This window comes from Cimex lectularius, unplaced genomic scaffold, assembly GCF_000648675.2.
Source record: "Cimex lectularius strain Harlan isolate CLEC.00 unplaced genomic scaffold, Clec_2.1 scaffold285, whole genome shotgun sequence".
NCBI lineage: Eukaryota > Metazoa > Arthropoda > Insecta > Hemiptera > Cimicidae > Cimex > Cimex lectularius.
The window spans coordinates 511,817-534,427 of NW_019392999.1; the positions used below are offsets into that span (position 1 = coordinate 511,817).

The following is a 22,611-nucleotide window of genomic DNA, read 5'->3' on the forward strand; positions in this document are numbered from 1 at the left end:
CACCATACTACCGACCCAGCTCCCTCCTCTTCTCTGTAATAGATAATCATATCCTCCTTTTCAGGACCGTGTTAACTTCGTTCCGCGTCCAATTCGTAAGCGCATCTCGTCCTTTGTCTTTCGGAGGATAAGGGAATTGGAATCTTCTGGAAAATGAGATTATGGAGGAAGCAGAGGATGAGAGATTCCTCATTAACTGACATTCACGACTTGTGCGTTTGTAACCCAGCTATAGTAGCTGTCATCACATCTTACCTAGTCCATTAAAATCCTTTTAATTTCCATATTTTGGCTAATGCTCGTTAAATATACAATGATCTATAAAATTAAAGTGATCTTTGAATTGAGAGTAAGGTCAACTAGAATTTTTCAAAATATTAATCTAATCACTTAATTGAAAGTGTAACAGATAAACGTTATCAAAAGTGCCTTTAAAAATAATACATTTTAATTCACGAAAACCAGTTGCACAACATTCGAACAAATAAAAGAACCCATGTTTATAAAAATTTTCCATTCGACGTGGATTATCGGTCCGTCAGGGGTCGTTGAATTTTCGTTGTGTTTAACGTCAGTGTTTTGGGACAATTGTAGGAGAAAAGGGTGGAGAGAAAAGTCACCGTTAATTCCAGGACTGAGAAATACCACCGGGTAGTTCCGTTAGCATAGAGATGGAGTCAGGTGGCAATCAGCCCCTTGCCAAATTGAATCTCGCCCCGCAACCCTTCGACCAACACCTCATCCCATTAGCTGAGAATTCACCAACACTAGCTTCTGCAGCCAATTGGTTGTAATTATTGTTAATTTATGGTTGAGGCTTTTTTTTTTTATTATTATATGATTTTCCGTTCTTACCAACTTAAATTTATATTTTTTCGATTAGCTTTTGTTGAATCTTTCTGAAATTTCATATTCTCTTTATTTAGAAAATTCAATTTTTTCTTTAGAGAATTTCTATTCATACACTTTTTGTACTTTGCCTGGGCGTGAAGATAGAAACAATTCTAAATTGTTTCAAGAAATTCAGAAATTTTGGCATAGTCGGAAAGTTGTGATGTTTTTGACGATAATCTTGTGACCAGCGAAACTTCTGGAGACTTAAATTTATATTTTTTCCATTACCTTTTGTCGAATCGGATTTTTAAATCAAACCGAGATTACAAATTAAGACAGTCCATATTTCCTTAATGGTCATAATTGACCATATTAATTATTCCAATTAGTTATTCTTTTTATCTAAGGTTTTTGGTTCAGTTGAAAAATTGGTGTCACGAGCAGGATACGAACCCATGACCTTCGGCTCAAACGCCGCTGCTCTAACCACTTGAGCTATTGTAACTTCCATCCCCTCGGGAACCAAAAAATGAAAATATGGCAAAAAGATGGAAAATTCGGTTGCAGGTCGAGATGGGGAGTTGGTTTTCGAGGGGATCAAAGTCACATCACAAGTGGTAGGAGTCCAGTGTACTGAGCCGAAGGTCGTGGGTTCGAATCCTGCTCGTGACACCAATTTTTCATCTCAACCAAAAACCTTAGATAAAAAGAATCGATTGGAATTAAGACATTTTTGAAGAAAAAGGAAAATACGTATCTTTTTTGACCGGGACATCAAGACAACTTTTTTCTGATTGCAGATGATGCATTTCAAAAAAGCCCACTTCTATCTAAGCATGCAGAACATTCAGTACATCAGTACATGCGTAAAATACCCACACTCATGTGTCTAGTAGTTTTCGATAAATGACCCTTCTTATGTTCGTAAAAACGATATTTTTAGGAATGATCGATTTTCTCAATGAAAAGGTCCCAATGATTTATAGTCATTTATGTACGTCGTTCTTCGCGTAAAACTCGTTTTTGTATAGAATGAATTCTGCACAGTTTATCGTATTTAGTTTTGTTTTAATTTATGTGTGGTGATTAGTGACCGTTAATCGATATTTATTTAGAAATCGTGAGATGCGGTCTGGTGTGATGTAGGTTTCAGAAAAACATTTTCTTTATCGTGCCAACGTTTCGATCTTTATTGAGATCATCGTCAGTTCAGTACATGTTATTGTTATATGTAAACAATGTTTGTAAATCCCAGGCCCTGAAGATGATCTCAATAAAGATCGAAACGTAGCACGATAAAGAAAATGTTTTTCTGAAACCTACATCACACCAGACCGCATCTCACGATTTCTAAATAAAGTTTTAATTTATTTTGTTTTGGATAAAATACTTGTATATGTGTTCACACTCTTACTCTTTATTCATTCTTTACATCTAATATTAATTTTTTATCACAAGTATATAGCATAAATGTGCATTTTCGATATATATTTACTTGTATTCCGTGTACTTATATACAGTAAAACTTCACTGTCTGTAACTACTGTAATAAAAAAAATTAAATATATTTCATGAAAGAAAATTCATAAAATTGTTTTTTTCGTGACGTGTAGTTTCATAACTTGTTGAAGTCGTAAGGAGCGGTCAAGATGAGGTAGTTTGTATTATGAAAACACCTTTTTCATTTTTTTACCTACCTTTCGACCTTTATTTATGTCATGTTCAGGGATTGGGTAAATTACAAAACATATTGTTGGGAAAAAAATACATTACAGATGTAAATATAAATTTCGAACCAAGTATTTCATGCTCATATAAAGTAATTTAAAAAAATCTGTACGATCAAGGAAAATTTCCCAGATTTCCGCCTCCCTCGCCCAGTCAAAATCGTATAAAAACAGCAGAATACAAATTCACAAAAAAAGAATGACAGGACAAGTATTTACATCTTAAATTGTATTTTTTCCAATTAACATATGTTTTGTAATTTACCCAGGCCCTGAAGATGTCCCGAATAAAGGTCGAAACGTCGGGAAAAAAATGAAAATGTGTTTTTTCTTAAACTACCTCATTCTTGACCGGTATTGTATTTTTTCCATACTCAATTTTTATTTTAAAGTTAATAAAAAATATTTTCTCTTGTCGCTTCTAGGACGAAAATGACCTGGTAAGAGTTGTTTTATTATCCCAAAAAGAAAACATGATATTTTTTGCAGTTTAAAGTTATAAGGCTCACCCAGTTGAGATGTTTTATATAGCAGATATGATTTTTAGGACTAATAACTTGATACTAGACCGGGTTTGTTAACCGTTGTGTAAATTTGTTATTTCATAAATTTTAATGTTAAATTTTTGTTTACTTACCTTAAGTTAGGAGGAAATTATGGAAAGTAACTTTTTACATTCGTACAAGTTTCACTTTTATTATTGTTGTGATGGTTTTCAATTTGGGAATGCAAATGAAATGCATGTTTATTGTATTCGTGATTCGTAAACTAGTTAGGGAGGAAATTGCAAACGTGGTTTATTACCAAAGCCGAGTTTTCTGTCGTAAAATGTCTTAAGGAATGTGCAGTACAGACGTCGTGAGAACGTGAGTCGTCCCTTCGAATTAGTGAAAGCAAAATTTTTTTTCTATCCGCCATCCCGACAGTAGGTTTGTGCTGCCAGGCACAGCCGTAAATCGCGACGTCTCGGATTGGGCTGATGTTTTTGGTTCAGGACGGAATTGTTTCTGGAAGACCGTTGCCCCTAATCGCGGGATTGTGGCGAGGTGTCAGAACTGCAATTGCAGGTTGGCTGCGAACCAAGGTCATGGAGAGGCGGGCTAGACAAAAGCCGGCATTCTTCCACGCTCTATGAGCAGACGTCGGGTTACCCGAGTCGGGCCTCCCCCTCGTCGTGTTTTTACTCGGGGAAAATTCACAGGGCTACTACGATCGGAACCGCAGATTTGCATGTCCGCCACCATCCTTCGTCCTCTATATTTTTTTTCAGGGATCTTGGCCGTGAAAAGCCCCGGCGTAGGTGTAACGCTGTTGGGGATGCTATTAGCACCTCACAAGGACATAGGTTCCTTCACCCTGGCTTCCCCACTTCCACTCCGGTCCCTCGCGGCACCCTCCGTCCCCCCTACTATTCCGTCTTCGACGTATTTTTTCGCTGGTTGAATACACTTTTTTCTAAAAAGTACACCCATGTGTTTAAAAACCCAAAACCAAGCGCACACCAATACAGGATCTCTACCTTTTTATGAATGGGCTTTGGTACAATGAGCGTTGTGTAAGCGGAAGTCATGTCACAATGACTAAAAACAAGAGCGATCCATCTGCAGCCTCCGTTTTCCATTCTATTATTCGAAAGACCACCAGTTCCATCTAATTTCCTCCCAAGAGAATCCATACTGTAAACTTTAACATAGCTGGGACTAAAAACGTCCTCAATACACTAACAGCTGTTATACATTTTTTATTTTAGGGAATATTAATTCCTCGAGGGTCGCACTTAAGGCCTTTTCTTTTTAAGATCTATACTCTGATTCCATTCCATTCGTTGATTTAAAGCTCTGTTTTCTTACGATTTATTTTATTTATTTATTACGATTTATTTATTCTTCTTACGATAGCAAACAAATTTAAAAATCAGTCCCTGTACTTCTTACGGATCCGATGGCATAATCGGAAATGAAGAAGCTGACCGCGCAGCAAAAAAAAAGCTATAACAGAAGGTCATAAAATAATTGAAGTGCCTTATGAAGATTTTAATTCATGGCGCGGCAGAGAGTGAGAAATAACAAATTTCGGGAAATTAAGGGTTCTGACAAAGAGTAAGACACATCCTTGTGAAAACCCAGGAAAGAAGAAACAACTTTGGCTAGACTGAGGATAGGGCACTGTCGATTGACCCATGGTCGCTTAATGTCCCGAGAGGCTGCTCCAGTGTGTCCATATTGCGGAGAAATAATCACTGTTAAAAAAATACACAGACCTAAGAAATAGATTCAAATTCGAAAATAATTCAAAAACCATACTAGGTGACAACTTTCGAGAAACAATTGGCTTAGAAGTATCGATCACTTTTTCAATCAGGATCAAAATATGGGTCTTGAAGAAAAAAGCAAATTCAGTTGCTACTGCTAAGCTTTCGGGCTATTTTAAGGACATCATCAGCGTATTAATTTCACATTACGATAAAACATTGGAGTAAACTAAAGGTAACGATGTTTTAACAAGTCTTAAGATCATTATCAATAAATATAATCAAATTAACAATTAACCGTCCAGAAAAAAAGCACGTCATCAGCATAACTAAAAACTTTACAGGATATTTTCAATCTTAAAAGAATACTTGTTGCATGTGTCACTTTTTTATAGTATTCTGCTCATTTTTGTTTAATTAGTGTCATTCGATTAACGATTTATATTAGGACACTTCCATTTTAAATGGATTTGAGTGAATAGAAGTAAGTGGAAAATTTTGTAACATGGTAGACGGCTCTTTCAAAAATAAATTTTAACGAAATAATCAGAATAAATACCAGTTTCACTTCCTAACAGGCATCAACATCCTGGATCGAAAATTGCGCAATATTTAACAATCTACATTCTTATTCCGGTAAAACGTTTGATAAAGAAATTACACTTTTTTGTGTTTATTTCTGAGAATGTGTCCGAATAGCAATAATTATGGTAATGGTTAATAACACAAAAAGTAAATGTTTAAAGGCTTTTTTTGAGTACGTGTAACACCCAAAACAGTGTAAACTAAGGAAAAAATTAAACACCTATGAAAGGAAGTCTCTTAAAGTTAAACTCAGTTAACACTAGTTGCCTAACCAGTCGGTTCAGAAGGTTCTTAAAAGCAGATAGTGTAAATATTTACTCTGGTTTATTTATTTTGGTTATTTATTAACAAACTGTTTGTCGTTTCGTACTTTTATTTCGATCAAAGAAATTGAAAATATCGACTCTCGATAGTCCATAAATCCGCCTATTTTCACTAAGTGGCCATAGGTTGAGAGATGTGCACTTTTCACATTTTCTCTCCCTTGTTTATTGATCTTGAAATTGTCAAAGTTTTCTTTTTGTAGGTTGACCCATGAATGAATTACTCCAATTTAAAACGTTTATGTACTAATTTTCGTGTTACTTTTTTTTCTTACATGGCAGTTTATAATTAATTTGTGAAATATTAATCAATTGTACCTGCAGTTTTGTCGTCTCAGATCATCCTCGTTGATCTTGGGTGGTTTGATCGCATCGTATTAGCTTTTAACAAGACCTAAGTTGACCTAGGTCAAGGTTCATTCTTGAAATTAAAAATCCAAGTTCATTAATTAGCAGTGCTGCGAAAATATGGGTTATAATTCTTGAGAAAGCTCATCGGTCAATGGCAGTTTATGATGTCTTTCTTTTGATGTTAAAGTTGTATGTAGATTTGGAAATTTTTCAATAATATGAGAAGGGAACTGTGTGTTAGAACGAATTTGATCAATTTGTTGGAAGTTTAGAATTTGCATCGCGTCCGCTCTTTCTGACCTCGAGGATTGCAAATGAGTCAAAAGAAATGACTAATCCGTAAGTCCCAGGAGAGAAGTAAAAGTTTTTCGCATGGGATAGATCGACCTTGGTCCCTAGGCGGGTCCCCCTCCAGAGGCGCTTCTTCCTCTCCTAGCTCATTCTCAGCCCGGAGAATCGACGCCGATCCCAAGAATGCGCCCAGAATAGAACCAGTTCCAGCCGATCCTACCGGCATTCTTACCGTTCCAGGCCCGGGGGGGGGGGTTCCAGGCCGCAGATACACTTACGCCACTTTTCCACGCTCGATTTCGCCCTATTGATTCATCCGGCGGCACGTCATCACCGTCGACCCGTCCGGATCGTACAGATGAGATTCTCTACCTCTCTACTCCGTACTCTCTTTTTATCTCAAATCAGATCGTGTTAACAACCACTTACGTTTACTTTCGATCGGGATTTGCTTTAACGTGGGTCGAGACATGCAACATCGGAGGCGTCGTGTCACGTGAAAGTGCGAAAAAACTTGATTGTACAACGTATTTACAACTTACAACCTAGTCCCCATACTTATCTTCAGTTCTTGACTAATTACGAATTTTTGTTAGTTTCTCAGTGGAAACTTTACCTTACTTGAGAAAAACAAATATCAATCATCTACGCTACCACAGTTTTTGATTCCACTATTTACTACTGAACACCTTAAGGAATCCCCAAAAGTAGAAATCCATGACAGTAAGAAAGAGGGAACGAGGTGGCCAAATGATGACTACCAATCCACGTGGGACATTGCAAGTTCAGCCAGGTACTTGTTTCCCGTTGGTGGTACTTGTTCATGTGCTGAAGCTTTAAGCATGAAAATCCTCGAATCATCAGATAAGTTAGAACCAATTTATACGCGATTAACTGTAGGTGCCATGAGGAAACGAGCACGGATGTGTGTCAGACATCGTAGTCATCATTTCGAAAACAATTTATAACGTCTAATGCTTGTAAATCCTTCAGTAAATTATTATCGTGATCGTTTACGACAATAGACAATCCCTAGGATTAAACATAAGGATATACCTAATTATACATTACTTCATAAAAACCACTTTTTTTTTCAAAATAGAACAAATTATTAAGTTTCTTAATTGAAAATTATATCAGTCGAAAATAGTACAAAGGAATGTAATGCTGAAAACAAAACTGTGGTAGCCCTGACGATATATTTGTGTTTTTCTCAAGTAAGGTGACATTTCCATGGAAAAACTAATAAAAAATCCTAACTGTTCAGGGTTTGAAGATAAATATAGGGAATAGTTGAAAATTGTTGCAATTAGGATGGTTTACTATCCACATTTGTTTTTTCTCACTTTCCCGGGGACACCCTGTATATTCCACGAATAGGCCTCTCCTTACATAATTTGACGTGATTGTATCAAAAATGGGATTTCTGAACCCGGGTTGTACATTTCCATAGAAGTAGCGTCGCAGTTTCTGTTGCGCGTCGTTGTCTTGTGATAGTCACGATCGCTATTTTGTGTATTTTGTGTACGTCTAAACCACATAAAAGCATATGTCAAAACGAAACTTTTATGTCGTAGAAAAGACATCAACATGAGCCAACTAGAACGGTAATGACTAATGACATAGACATTAGTCTATTGAAAGCAGTTCGATTTAAAAAAAAATCCCATCATTTCCTGCACTCATATCAGGTGCGTTCTTCCCTGACGATTTTAACAAACCAAAATATAGGACATTTTATCACCAATAAAAAATTTATGATTTAAAAAAACACGTACGCAAGTTAACGCCGTTTAATAAGACTGTTGGGCTTCGAGAGAAGAGACTTCGGGGAGAAAAAAAGTACGCATTTTGAAAATGGGTCGAGGCCTGCGAGTCGGCCAAACTGTCGACAATTATTCTGCGCCGGTTGATTTAAAACTAGACAGTCCTGATCTCTTGAAAGATTGAAAGAACTAGTATACACAATCTGCAATAAAATATCCGCAAAAATATACCATACAGTCCTTTATTTATTTGTCCATTATTTTAATCAAGAAGCCTCAAAGAATGGTAAATATATTGCCTTATTTAAGCTCGCATTTAGAAAGTACTGATCACAGATTCTAATTGTAAATTGAGAGGGAATGTTTTAAGGGTTGATAAACGAAATTTTAACTCCTTATCGTGTAAATAACAAAAATAGTTACAAGATACTACAAAACAGTTTACAGCCAATTACTAATTACATAGTTGTAGACATTTTATTCTACCCATTCTCCCTGGTTTGGTGTGGCATTTTCAGTAGTCAGTCTAGGATATAAACAGGGTGAAGTATAAAGTACTTTAATTTGAATAATCTCTCTCTCTCTCTCTCTCTCTCTCTCTCTCTCCTCTCTTCTCTTCTCTTCTCACTCTCTCTCTCTCTCTCTCTCTCTCTTTCTTTCTTTCTTTCTTTCTTTCTTTCTTTCTTTCTTTCTTTCTTTCTTTCTTTCTTTTTTACCTATATTCCATTGAATTGAACCTCCCTCTCACTCTCTCTCTCTCTCTCTCTCTCTCTCTCTCTCTCTCTCTCTTTCTTTCTTTCTTTCTTTCTTTCTTACTTTCTTTTTTACCTATATTCTATTGAATTGAACCTATCTTACTATACATACAGTCTACTTTTTCCACTCTCTCTCTTTCTTTCTTTTTTCCTATATTCCATTGAATTGAACCTATCTTACTATACATAGTCTACTTTCCCCTCTCCCTCCCTCTCTCTCACTCCCCCTCTCACTCCCTCCCTCTCTTTCTCTCTCTCTCTCTCTCTCTCTCTCTCTCTCTCTCTCTCTCTCTCTCCCCTATCCTTCTTTGCTGCTCTTTCTGTCTCTTTTATTTTCCTTCTTCATTTATTTTGTGCTACCTTATTCACACACACACACACTCTTTTTCTCTTTTTTTTTTTCATTTCTCACTCACAACTTTTTTCTCAATAAAATACAAACTCTCACTCTCTCTCTCTCTCTCTATTTCTTTCTTTCTTTCTTTCCTCTTTACCTTCTTTCTTACAACAAACTTCTCATATCTCTCTATCCCCATTTTATTTCTCTCCCACGTACATTATCTTACAGTAAATATCCACATATATCTTTCTGTAAAATCATTCACGCTCATTTAATAACTTTTCTTCTACCTATCTCACTCTTTCTATATATCTCTATCTGTTTTATCAATCTCTCATAGCTAATATTTTACTGCACGGTTTATATTCATATATATGTTTACTTTTCTGTAAAATCGCTTACGCTCACTCACTCACTTTTGGTCTACCTTTCTCTCCTAGTTATGCATATATTCATATTTAGTTATTTACGTTTTCGCCAAAGTTCAGCATATTTTCGCTACGGCTCGCCAAAACATTTATAGACGTGAGTCAATTTGAATTTCATAGGTCTATAAAAAACAGGTTTGACTACTATTTTAGACAAGGTTGTCTTATGTTTTTTTCTCATTTATCGGTTATTTTTTAAATAACAGTTTTTGGTGGTGAAATGTTTCTCATTGACCTATTTTCTCGTTCCTTGGTAACTATCTTTGAAAAAAAGGAAAAGGATGTTAAAATAAGAATGTTAAAAAAAACGGTTGACTCTTTGAGTCGAAAATAGTTTGGAAGGAATAAAAAAAAGGGTGATAGCACCCAGCTGACTCCAAAACGGCTCAGCTGTGGCCCCTCCTCTGGATTCCGTAGGATTCGTAAGATTCCAGTGATTGAATAGACACCAAGAAAATCTTAAAATGGGCAGAGGAAACCCTAGCATTATTATATCAATTAGCAGCTCAAAACGACTACTATCTCGGTAATAAATCGGAGCAGCCCGTGAAAACTCATTAGTCGGCGCCTGCTTTTAATTGGCGGGGTTCTGCACTCTGCAGATAGGGCGTTATCCGCGTCTGCCCCCCTCCGCACAAGTGTACACAGGGCCGTACGACGCCCTGATAAAGCACGAACCGTTGCGAAAACCCCTCGAGGTCCGTTCGGCCGAATCGCACTCGTCCGGGGTGGAAAAAAAAGAAGCTTAATCGAGGAAAGCAAAGAAAGGACACGTCCCGACATTGTACACTTAACGTTAAGTGCCACACAATATATTTTAACTCTGACTGGAAATAGGGACGACACAATGTCCGTCTTACGTTCAATTGGTGGCATAATTGAAGATGCGTATTTGCGGTCTGATGTCTTCAGCGTTTTCTTATTGTCTATATCTGTCCATCTAAACTTTATACATAAGTTAAAAATCCATTATGTTTAGTGGTCTAATTGACCAAGTTACTTATTTCAATTAATTATTCTTTTTATGTAAGGTCTTGAGATGAAAAAGCTAGTGTCACGAGCGGGATTCGAACCCACGACCTTGGCTCAATACGCCGCTGCTCTAGCCGCTTTGAATAGGTTGAGAATGGGGAGTTAGTGTCCGAGTGGATCGAAGTCACGATAGTGTCAACCACGTCAAGTGGTTAGAACAGCGGCGTATTGAGCCGAAGGTCGTGGGTTCGAATCCCGCCCGTGACACTAACTTTTTCATCTCAACCAAGACCTTACATAAAAAGAAGTTAAAAATATTATAACAGGCCAAACAAAACATTTCTTTTCAACGCCTCAGTTCATCGATTCGCAAAACAGTTCTGACTTCACATCATCATGCAAATTTCCTTTTATTTGTTCCCAAAGGCGGTTTCATTCGTCATCCCTTTCGAATTCGGGCGGCTACTTTGAAGATCATTTTGTTAAAGCGTAGACCCAGTTGATATTATTTATTTTGGGTGGCCGCCGGATGTTTTACGCCACGCCACGTGCCCTCCATCGTACAACTTTCTCCCTCGACAAAAAAAAAGACACCCCGTGGCAGCCGGATGAATGTATTATACCTGTTCCTCTCTTACCGGAGCTGTGAAGTACATCCTGTTTTTACAAGGCTTAACGTTCGACTACTGTCCCCATGTGTGGGGTTCAGAATGAGTACAGTAATCGTAAATTTAGCACGCCACATATCAATCAATCTCTATCTCTCATATACATACAATCGTACATTTGTATATATTCATATATCTTTACTTTTCCGTAAATTTTACTCTCTATCTATCTATCTGCATACAATGTCTTACAGTATATATTCATACACATATCTCCTTACTTTTACCCAAAATTCTTTCCCATGGAAGAACAGCGGCATATTTTTCTATATGGAATTTCGTACTGTATATATTCCTATACATATTTCTTTACTTTTATCTAAAATACTCTCCCTTCATATCACTCTATCTTCATTACATATATATTCATATGCATATCTCTTTTTTTTTAACCTAATTTACTCATTCACTCTATCTATAAACAATGTCGTATTGTATATATTCATATACATATTTCTTTACTTTTACCTAAAATACTCTATCGATCTCGCTCTCTATCTGTATACAATGTCTTATACACATCTCTTTACTTTTACCTAAAATTCCTTCTCTATCTATCTATCTATCTCTCTCTCTCTCTCTCTCTCTCTCTCTCTCTCTCTCTCTCTCTCTCTCTCTCTCTCTCTCTTTTCATATCTCTATCTCCATTTTACCTGTCTTTCATATGTCCACCTGTATATATTCATATACTTTTACCTAAAATTCCTTCTCTCTCTCTCTCTCTCTCTCTCTCTCTCTCTCTCTCTCTCTCTCTCTCTCTCTCTCTCTCTCCCCTCTCTTCATATCTCTTTATCTCCGTTTTATCTATCTTTCATATACAATGCCCTACTGTATATATTCATATGCATATATCTTTTCTTTTACCTAAAATACTCACTCTATCTCTGCATACAATGTCGTATTGTATATATACACGTCTCTTTACTTTTATCTCTCTCTTCCTCCCCTTTTTCATATCTATATCCATTTTACCCATCTTTCATATATATCCTACTGTATACATTCATATGCAGATCTCTCTACTTTTATGTAAAATTCTCACTATCTGCCTACATTTTATCTGTTTCTCCGATTCAGCAGACTTTATTAATCCTGCGCTTGCCGTTTTTCTTAAAATAGAATAAACTTTCATATCTTGATAATAGGACGTTATATTACGTGTATTTATAAATTCAACATTAAGACAAAGTGAAAGTTTATTACCTCCCACGCCTTTATATATACCCACCCGTTTGAAAGGTAAAGGTCTCTCAATAAACCTGTACCTAGTGGCCAATTCATCACTGGAGCCGCAGATGTTTTAATTTGAATTCAAGAAGTTTTTTCTCCCCGTTGTCCGACGCCAAAGGAAAAGGGTTCTCTTGTGTAATCTTTCAATTGAAGTCTTTACAATCCGGATACAGATGTTAGCCCTAATATCTACTTCCTCTTCTTCGTTTGCCAATTACACAAAAGGCACCCCCCCCCCCGGTTTCCCTTTGTCCCGGGCCATCCCATATTCCCGGTTTGTCGGTCCTTTCCAATTCCCGTTGTAATGGCCGTTAATTTTATCGGCCCTTGGTACAACTCGGCCTGGACTTTGCGGTCTCGCGCATAAAATCATGTTTTTACCTTGGACCGAAAGAATATTTATATCTGATAATCAGCCATGTTAAACATTGGCCATTCCAGGTTGGGTTGAGATTTTCGTTTTTCCACTCGGCCGTTGTCTTTTTTTAATTTTTTTATTTATTCGCGTTTACCATTCAGAAAGCTCAAGCGCGTTTTATTGTCCTCTCGGGCTGACATTTTTCCCATTTCAAAAGGGGCTTAACCCTCGATTTCCGCATGTCGGCACACATCTGCACTTTCTCGTGACACTTGTCACTCTCACTTGTAGGTATTTAACAATTAATAAACATACCAAAATGGTGTAAATCTCCAATAAAATAAAAAAATTATGCAAATGTACTTTCATTTTTGTAATGGAGAAGCCATAAAGAACGGTAAAAATTGACTTTTAACAAATTTGGTGTCTCTTTTATGGAGTAAATAACAAAAATAACGATCGATCTTACAAGACCCTATTGGCCAATATAATTACTTATCCAGATTTGCTTAGTAGTCAAAATTGAACATATTAATTATTCCAATTGATTAATCTTCTTATCTAAGATTTTTGGTGGAGATGAAAAATCGGCGTCACGAGCGGGATTGGAACCCGCCACCTTCGGCTCAATACGCCGCTGCTCTAACCACTTGATCCATCGTGACTTCTCACTTGAAGTTCAACTCGCTTTCTATCAATCTCTATTTCTAATAATCACATTGGCCATTCCACGTTGGGTTGAGATATTCGTTTTTCCACTCACCTCTGCATCTGCACATCTGCATTTTATCTGTTTCTCATATACATACAATACTTAATCATAAATTTGTTCATTTATTATTCGTTATCATTTATTTCATTTATAAATTTTTACAAAAGTTCATTTATTAAGGTATTCATATATCTTTATTGTGCCGACAGCTCTTTCTATCTATCTATCAATACATATCTCTTTACTTTTACCTAAAATTCTCTCTCAACTTCATTTTACCTATTTTTCATACACAATGTCCTACTGTATATATTCATATACATATCTCTTTACTTTTACCTAAAATTCTCTCTCAACTTCATTTTACCTATTTTTCATATACAGTGTCCTACTGTATATATTCATATACATATCTCTTTACTTTTACCTAAAATTCTCTCTCTCTCTCCCTCTCAACTTCATTTTACCTATTTTTCATATACAATGTCCTACTGTTTACATTCATATACATATCTCTTTACTATTACCTAAAATACTCCCTCTCTCTCTTTTTTATACAACCAAATGCGTATTGCCAGTAGTACCTTTATAAAACCGTTTATTTTTCAAACAAAAATCTATCTGACAAGATTTGTCTGCAATTATTTAAAAAAAATTAGAATTTTTTCCAAATAGGCAATTAAAAATCAATACAATAAATTTTTATTTTATGGAGAAATTCATAAATGTGCATATTAACACATAAATATTTTTATACTATCTTACTTGAAAACGTAGCAAAATCCAAATTGAAATTCCTTTTTTTAATTTAGTTATTTATTTTTATTTTTTTACTTTGGATATAAAAATATTAGTAAATACTTTCTGTCTTGTTTGATACTCATTGTTTGAGCAAAAATGTTTATTTTTTTATTTTATTTTATTTTTTATTTACGAGGGGTCGCAGCAGCAGAGGTCATTTCAACCCTCGGGGTGCCGGTGTTTTTGAAAAAAGCTCATTTGTAAGTATGTTGGGTTCGAATGCAAGGCCGCTGGATTCGAACCCGGGACCTTTACCTTACAGTGATGAGCGGCCACCGATGGAAATTCTATTGGAAATTCCTAAGTTAAACGATAAATCATTATAATCCTCATACATTTCTGATTTACCAATTTGAAAAATATATTTTCGGTTGTCTCAATATTGTCGACTCTATAGTCAGTTTCTTAGGATAATTTTTTGTCTTTGATTAAACCTCACACTGAAGATGGCGAAATGCAGAAACGCAAATGTGCGAGGATGATGGGAAACGATCGAACCCAATAAAAATCATTCATTGCTATAATTTGCTTATAAGTAACGAAAAGTAAAGATTTGATTGGCAGTTGGTTAATTGTAGAAGTGGATCAAGGATGTGGCCATACGTAGTTCATTAGCTGTTTTCATTCCGTTATTCAATTAATTATTGATTACTGCGTCTTAACATATGTTAAGTACGTTGACAAATAACCATACTGGACGATGAGTGTTGAAATGACTATCGGCCAATTTAATCGTCTCGAGGCCTTTTTGTTTTCGTTCCTCGGACAGCATTAGAAGATGGATATCTTAAATAACCGATCGGGTCTAGAAGGGAAATGAAAGGGATGAGACTTCCTGTCCGGGGGGGTCTTATCGATCCCCCGTCCAGCTGACCCTGCCCGCCGACACTAGACGAAGACGTCCATCACGTCGATCTCCTTCCCAGGACGGCACATTGCGACGGTCGAGCCCCGGTGCAGGGCACTAGTGCTCTCGGTGCCGGTGGTGCTAGCTATGGGAGAGCCGGCGAATGACGCAACCGTCGTTCTTTGTTCCCCGTTTCAAGGTCTACATCCCCCTACTCCCGGCTCATCTTTTTTCCCCCTGGCCCATGCTAAACTCTCTTTCCTCTCGGAAACTCTCACGTCTCGTTGTATTTTCTATATTTTGAATATACAGAACTGGGCGGTTGAAAGGACGGTCGCCGGTGGGACGCGAGACCGCGGACTAGTCGGGTGTAATTTTGGACGCGAAGGAGAGCGGCAGCTGTGCCCTCCAGACATCTGTCCCCACTTTCCCATCCCGGGTCTAAATATAGACCGGACCCAGTGCCTGCCTCTGCTCTAGCCCACCTTTGTCTTCCACGCCGCTCCAAAAACTACGCCTCCTCCTTCCTTTTCCACTTTTGTCTTTATAACTGTGAACGCCGTAATGGCAACAGCACCACAAGGGCAGAAAAACACATGCCGACCGCGAGGGCGTTTCTCTCTCCCTGCTTCAGTACTTTCTCATCACTACCTGTTCCTTTTTTCGTCACGTGGTCCTTTTTTGTTTGTAAAGATCCCCTTAAGCCTAAGACGCTGCCAGTTTCGATTAAAAATTAACAGCAAAATCTAGATTTCTAAGAATCTTTATTGCTACCTACATGGCGTGTAAAAGAAACAAAACCACACCCAAATAAATATTTAAAAAACTTGACCACCCCAAAAAAGACATGGCTATTGAATCGAAAGGTAATTACTGAGCCTTTTATAAAGAAAATAGAGTAAAAATTATATACGAAACCAAATGATTTTTTAAAATATAAAAAATATTATGCCATAAAAAATCACATTTCTCAAATTAAAAGAACCCTCAATTCGTATATTTTATTAACCTTTTTTCAATTTCAAATTAACACTCTTTTGTTAAATTAACCTCTTGAACTTCAAATTCCAAAGGAGCATTCTTTTTTCAAATTCGAAATCTTTAAAGCATCGAAGAAACATATATTATTTATTAGATTATTATTAATATAGATATTTAATTAATGAGATTTATTATTATTATATAGCATTAAATGTGACTAATGATTTTCCTTTAATTTTAGATTTTTTTATGAAAAAGGATTACTCATAAAAAACATTTTAAAATTAATTATTCCGAAATCATGAAATGCGGTCTGGTGTGATGTAGGTTTCAGAAAAACATTTTTTTTATCGTGCCAACGTTTCGATCTTTATTGAGATCATCTTCAGGGCCTGGGATTTACAAATGATTGAAAATAAAAAATATATTTTGCATTGTATAAATTCACTTTTCCACGTCCTACATGTATTTGTTAAATTTAAACAATGTTTGTTAATCCCAGGCCCTGAAGATTTCGAAATAATTAGCGACTAACGGTCACTAATCACTACACATTTTAAAAATATAAAATTTACAATGTTTTTTTTTTTAATAATTGGTTACTTAAAAAACCCTATGTTTCACTTTTCTCAAATCAAAGGAAGAATCCTTATTACATTTTTTTTAATTAATCACAATTAAAATAATATAAAATTTACAAAATTTTATTCGTTTGATTTGAGTTTTTTAAAATAAAATAATTGGTTACTTAAAAACCCCTATATCTCACATTTCTCAAATCAAAGGAAGATTCCTTATTACATTTTTTTAAATTAATCACAATTTAAAATTACACAAAATTCAATAAAAAACGCAAAATATTTATTCGTTTAATTTGAGTTTTAAATATAAAATAATTTTGTACTTAAATACCCCTATTCTCGCATTTTTCACATCAAAAGAAAGATCCTTATTTTTTTAAATTAATTATAATTAAAATTATATAAAATTAATTATAAAAACAACCGAATATTTATTCGTTTAATTGGAGTTTTGTTTTAAATAAAATAATTGGGTAGTAATAAAAACCCATATTTCTCAGATGAAAAGTGCAATCCGTATTTATTTATTTTTATGTAATTACAATTAAAATTATATAAAATTAATTATAAAAAACAAAATGTTTATTATTTAATTTGACTTTTGTTTTAAATAAAATAATTGAGTACTTAAAAACCCCTATTTCTCTAATGAAAAGAAGAATCCTTATTTATTTATAGAATCATTACTTTTTTTAATAAATCACAATTAAAATTACATAAAATTAATTAAAAAACAGTATTTTTCGTTTAATTTGCGATTTTTTTTATATAAAATAATTGTGTACTTAAATATCCCTAGTTCTGACATTTCTGAAATCAAAAGAAGGATCTTTTTTTAACGAGGGTTCGCAACTGCAGAGGGTTGATTGATTGCTGTTGCGAATCCTCGTTTTAAAAAAATACGATAAAAAAATATATACAAAATTTTTTTAAGGATTCTTCTTTTAATTTGAGCATTGTGAGAAATTGGGTTTTTTACGAACCCAGTTATTTTATAAAAAAAAATTAAACGAATAAATATTTTGTTTTCATATTTATTTTTATATAATTTTAATTATGATTAATTTTCAACGGCCTTCTAAAGAACCCGATTTTTTTCGTCAAATGTAGAATTTTTTCTTTACGTGCTTTATTTCGCGTCATCTCCTTTGGTGTTTTAAAAAGGTTTGTTTTATTTATTTATTTTTTTAGTTAAAAAGGGGTGATTGGAAGGTAAACAAACGTTAATTTTAAAATAAAAGGATTCAATTAATTAAGGTTTTTTAAGTTGAGATAAAAAGTCAGTGTCACGAGCGGGATTCGAACCCCCCGCCGGGAAAATTCAAAAGGTGGGTTTGAGATGGGAAGTTAGTGCCCGAGGTGATCGAAGTCACGATAGCTCAAGTAGTAGAGCAGCGGCGTATCTAGCCGAAGATCGTGGGTTCGAATCCCGCTCGTGACACTGACTTTTTATCTCATCTTAAAAACCTTAATGAATTGAATGTTATTAATTGGTCAAGCGGACCTCGAAAAATAGTGAATTTAAAATAAAAGGGTTAATTTGCATCTAAAAATTCATTTTACGGGGAAAAAACTATAACTGACATAAAATAGGTTTAATATTAATTAATGGTGCTTATTAAGTTTCCACTGCTTGAGTAGGTTCTACAGACCGAGCGGGACTTACACGTTGCTTTCCTGCTATGTTAATTATCTTAATTAAAATAAAAATATTTAATACGTCTAATTAATAAAAAATCAAGTTTCTTTTCAAAAGTAATTAAGTTGTGCGTTTGTTTACGTTTACGCTGCTTGAGCAGGTTCTGAAGACAGACTAGGACTTAGGACTTAATACGTTGATCTCCTGATATATCAATTGCCCTAATTAAAAAAGAAAAATATTGAGATACCTAACTTTTACTTTTTGAAGTTAGTTTTAAAACGAAATAAGTTTTGCGTTTGGATGATTATAACATGGGAGAAATTTTGTCGTGTTGTATGCAAGATAAGATGATGCTCCTGAAATTTGGTCATTGCTGTTCGTTTTTGGTTTACCCAATCTGGGTAGAGTCTATAATATATAGTCATAAAGCATCGCATTAAAAATAGTCTCCACGGCACCGGAACTTCATGCGCGTCATTTTACCCACGTGCACGCCCGGTATCGTGCATCGCCTTTTTTTTTCGAATTCGATTTCTATTTCGGGGAAATTCGAGAGGACCAGTTTTCGACGGTGATTGCATGTCGATGCCCGGGTACGAGTCAGGTGCAAGACGCAAAAGAGAAAACGTGGGGAACAATTTGCCGAGGAGGGCCGCCTGGCCCTTCCTTCACCTGCTGCACCAGATGTCTCGCCTTCTGTTCAATATCTCCCCTTGTCCCACTTGTCGGAAATCCTTAAACTACAAGATACGCAGTTCTATAACAAACACGTTTTTTAAATATTTCCCGAGTTCAAATTTGACATTTTCCCCAACTCTGTAAATTGCCGAATTATTTTGAAGACAGAGCATGAAATCTACCCAGCCTGAAAGTGTACATAAACGATTTTTTTTACGTGTATCAAATAAAATATACTAAATCATATTTATGAAAAAATAATTTTTACTCTTTATTTTATATACTTAACCAATTAATATAATTTTAATGTGTTTCAGGCTGCAATCTTACAACAAACTGCGGAGTACATATACCAACTAGAACAAGAAAAGACAAGACTTCTGTCGCAGAACTGCCACCTCAAGAGACTACTTAACCAACATGAAGGCGAAGCTTCTGCAAACAAAAAGAGAAAAACTGATTCAGGTAAGGACTGAATTTTTTTTTTACACAATGTAAAAGGGGAAAATCCAGTGAGACTTGTCTTGTTACCCTGTTTCGAACCAAACCGCCGATCCTGTCTGTCATCCTCCTTCCTCAATGCCGCGGAGGCTGACTAGAGAATTAATTGTGTTATAGGTTTGGTGGTTACAGTGAGCAATCCGATTTGTGAATCTGGGGACGAGGGAGCCGATATCGTAGCAGTCGCTCAACCCACCATTACACCAAGTAGGAACCATACCACTGGGGCAAAAAAAGAATCCCTCGAAAATTCTCTCGTCCCCATAATCTTAAATTCCTTTCTGTTGATAAAAATTGTATTGAATTGGTTTTTTTTCTTCGTTATTTTGACAGATCTTGAAGTCGATACCAATGTCGTCTCTGGGGCGACGAATGATTTGATAGATGTGAGGGTGCAGCTGGACAGGGAGAGGCGACTGCGGATGATCCTCGAAGAGCAAGTCAGGTCCCTCGAATCTCAACTGTATCCTGAACGGATCAGGGAAATAACTCAGCAAGTACAGCTCCAGTACCAGCAGAGAGAGGAAGTAAGTCAAATTTTTTTTTTCTTCCTGTTTTAATTTAAAAAAAAAAAAACCTGTCATGCAGTACGGCTTTATCGCCCAGCTACCCATTGGATGTCATGGACGATGTACCAATTTTTGAAAATAAAATAATTTTTTTTCATATTATGTTTTATATAATTCACTAATTTTGTGGTCCGCTTGACCAATTAATACATTATAATTAATTAAGGTTTTTAGTTGAGATGAAAAAAAGTTAATGGCACGAGCAGGATTCGAACCCACGATTTTCAGCTAGATACGCCGCTGCTCTACCACTTGAGCTATCGTGACCTCGATCCACTCGGGCATCAACTTCCTATCTCAACCCCACCTTATGAGTTTTCCCTCCTTTTTGCCATTTTTCAAATTTCGTGTAATCGGATTGGATTCTCGACGACAAATGAAATGGCCACAGAGAGCTTTAGTGAAGTGTACTTCATTTTAATTCATTAAATTCATTAATTTCGTGGTCCGCTTGAACAATTAATTAAGGCTTTTAGTTGAGATGAAAAAGCTCTCCGTGGCCATTTCATTTGTCGTTGAGAATCCAATCCGATTACAGGAAATTTGAAAAATGGCAAAAAGGAGGGAAAACTCATAAGGTGGGGTTGAGATAGGAGGTTAGTGTCCGAGTGGTTCGAGGTCACAATAGCTCAAGTGGTAGAGCAGCGGCATATCTAGCCGAAGATCGTGGGTGTGAATCCCACTCGTGCCATTAACTTTTTTTCACCTCAACTAAAAACCTTAATTAATTGTAATGTTTTATATAATATTTATAATAATCATATATTATTTAATTAAATTATTGGTGTTAAATCAGAAATAAAAGATTTTTGTTAGTTAATTATTATTGAATTATTATAAATTATTATTATTTAATTACATAATATTAATAAAATATAATAATTTTAATTAATTGTTCTTTTTATCTAAAGTTTTGGGTGAGATGAAAAAATCATGCCAAGCCCCCCCCTAATTTTATTTCCAGTTTAGTTACATTTTGGCAAATTTTTAGGAAGAGAATGGAGCTGTGATAACGCCGATGCGACGAGAAGTTTTGAACGGCTCGGCAGAGACGGTGGCGGCAGTTGCAAATCTGCAGGTCGTCTCTGCAAACTCCCTCCAGCCTGTGGCTCACACCGAAACGGTGATCGCTACGGTGACCAACTCCCCGCCTAACTCGCCTTCTTCGAGGCTGCCTTCGATCCTAGAAGCCGCGATCAAGGCAGAACCGAAGGTCGAGGTCGAAAGACTGCCCTCACCACATGCAGTCGCTACCACTCAAGAAGAGCGAATGTCCCAAGCGAGGTAAGTTTTCTTATTTATTAACTTATCAATTGTCAAAATTAACAATTTGTCGATTTTCAGGGTTTATCTTGCTTCGACATCGCGCCAGAACCTCGAGACGATCGTTGAAGCAATACGCCACTTGGAGGGCGACAACCTGTTCAGCGATAGCGTGAACGAAGGCGGGTCGGAGGGCGTGGGCGACGAGCCGCAAGAGGCGCCGCTCGCGCTCACGAAGCACACCTCTCCCGAGAAACAGCAGTTGATTAAAGTCAAGATGAACCAGTACCTTCAATTCCAACAACAGCAGAGGCCTGGCGTCATCGTAGTCAAACAGCATACGTGATCCGATCACTAAGCCAAACTTCCTGTTCCCAACATCCTCTAGACAATTCCAACCTTTCTTCGTTTTGAGCCAAGCTGAAAGATTTTGCATACAAAACACTTGGTTTAGCTTAAGTGGAGTTACACGGTTAAATGTAATGTGTATTATACTTTTTTCTTTTATTATAAAAATGTGTTATTTTCATTGTATTTTGCACATACCTTGGAATCCTTTGAATTAGCAAACTCAGGCATTAGTGAACATCTATTACTCTGAAATAGTTTTTTTCCTAGTATTTTTATTATTTTTTTCATTATCTCCCACTGTCACTCTTTACGATTCACTTTTTTAAAAAAAGTTCTGGAACTCCATTGGAAATCATTATAAAGTATATACAGTTTTATAAAAAAAAATCTTGTGTATTGTTTTATTAATTATAATTAATACGTTTGTTTTTAAGCAAGATTTTCAGCATGTCGAATGAAGATAAAACTTTAAAAAGATGTTTCATTATTGACATTAAATAAATAAAAGTGAAAAAAAAATAATAAAAGACTTTGTTTTATACATTGTATTTTCTTTTTTTTCTTTCTTAAAAAAAATGTTATTAGAAGTAAAACTTCTTATAGATGTACACTAATTAAGGATTGTTCTAAATTTAAAATTTGTTAAACCGAAGATAAAAAAAAAATTAATTAGGATTCAAATTTTTTCTTTGTAAATTGACAATTATATATTTGTAATCCATTAATTAGTCAATTTTTGTTTGATTTGTATAAATATATATGTAATAAAAGAAGGAAATTTGTTAGGGGTTGATTGGCTTAGGGAA

At 35.7% G+C, this 22,611-nt stretch overlaps 1 protein-coding gene across 3 annotated transcripts in view; it reads left to right on the top strand.

Moving 5' to 3' along the window:
• Positions 1-21,983, top strand: part of LOC106666482 (transcription factor AP-4) — a 93,921-nt gene extending 71,938 nt beyond the window's left edge. For 2 of the 3 annotated variants that reach the window (XM_014393710.2, XM_014393709.1), the window contains exons 3-7: positions 19,439-19,586; positions 19,740-19,829; positions 19,956-20,149; positions 21,183-21,475; positions 21,536-21,983. In XM_014393710.2, the coding sequence (XP_014249196.1) occupies positions 19,439-19,586; positions 19,740-19,829; positions 19,956-20,149; positions 21,183-21,475; positions 21,536-21,800 (990 nt within the window). In that variant the 3' untranslated portion in view covers positions 21,801-21,983. The remainder of the gene's footprint in view (positions 1-19,438; positions 19,587-19,739; positions 19,830-19,955; positions 20,150-21,182; positions 21,476-21,535) is intronic. The other variant, XM_014393711.1, reaches the window with a different exon arrangement.
• The last annotated feature ends 628 nt before the right edge of the window (positions 21,984-22,611 follow it).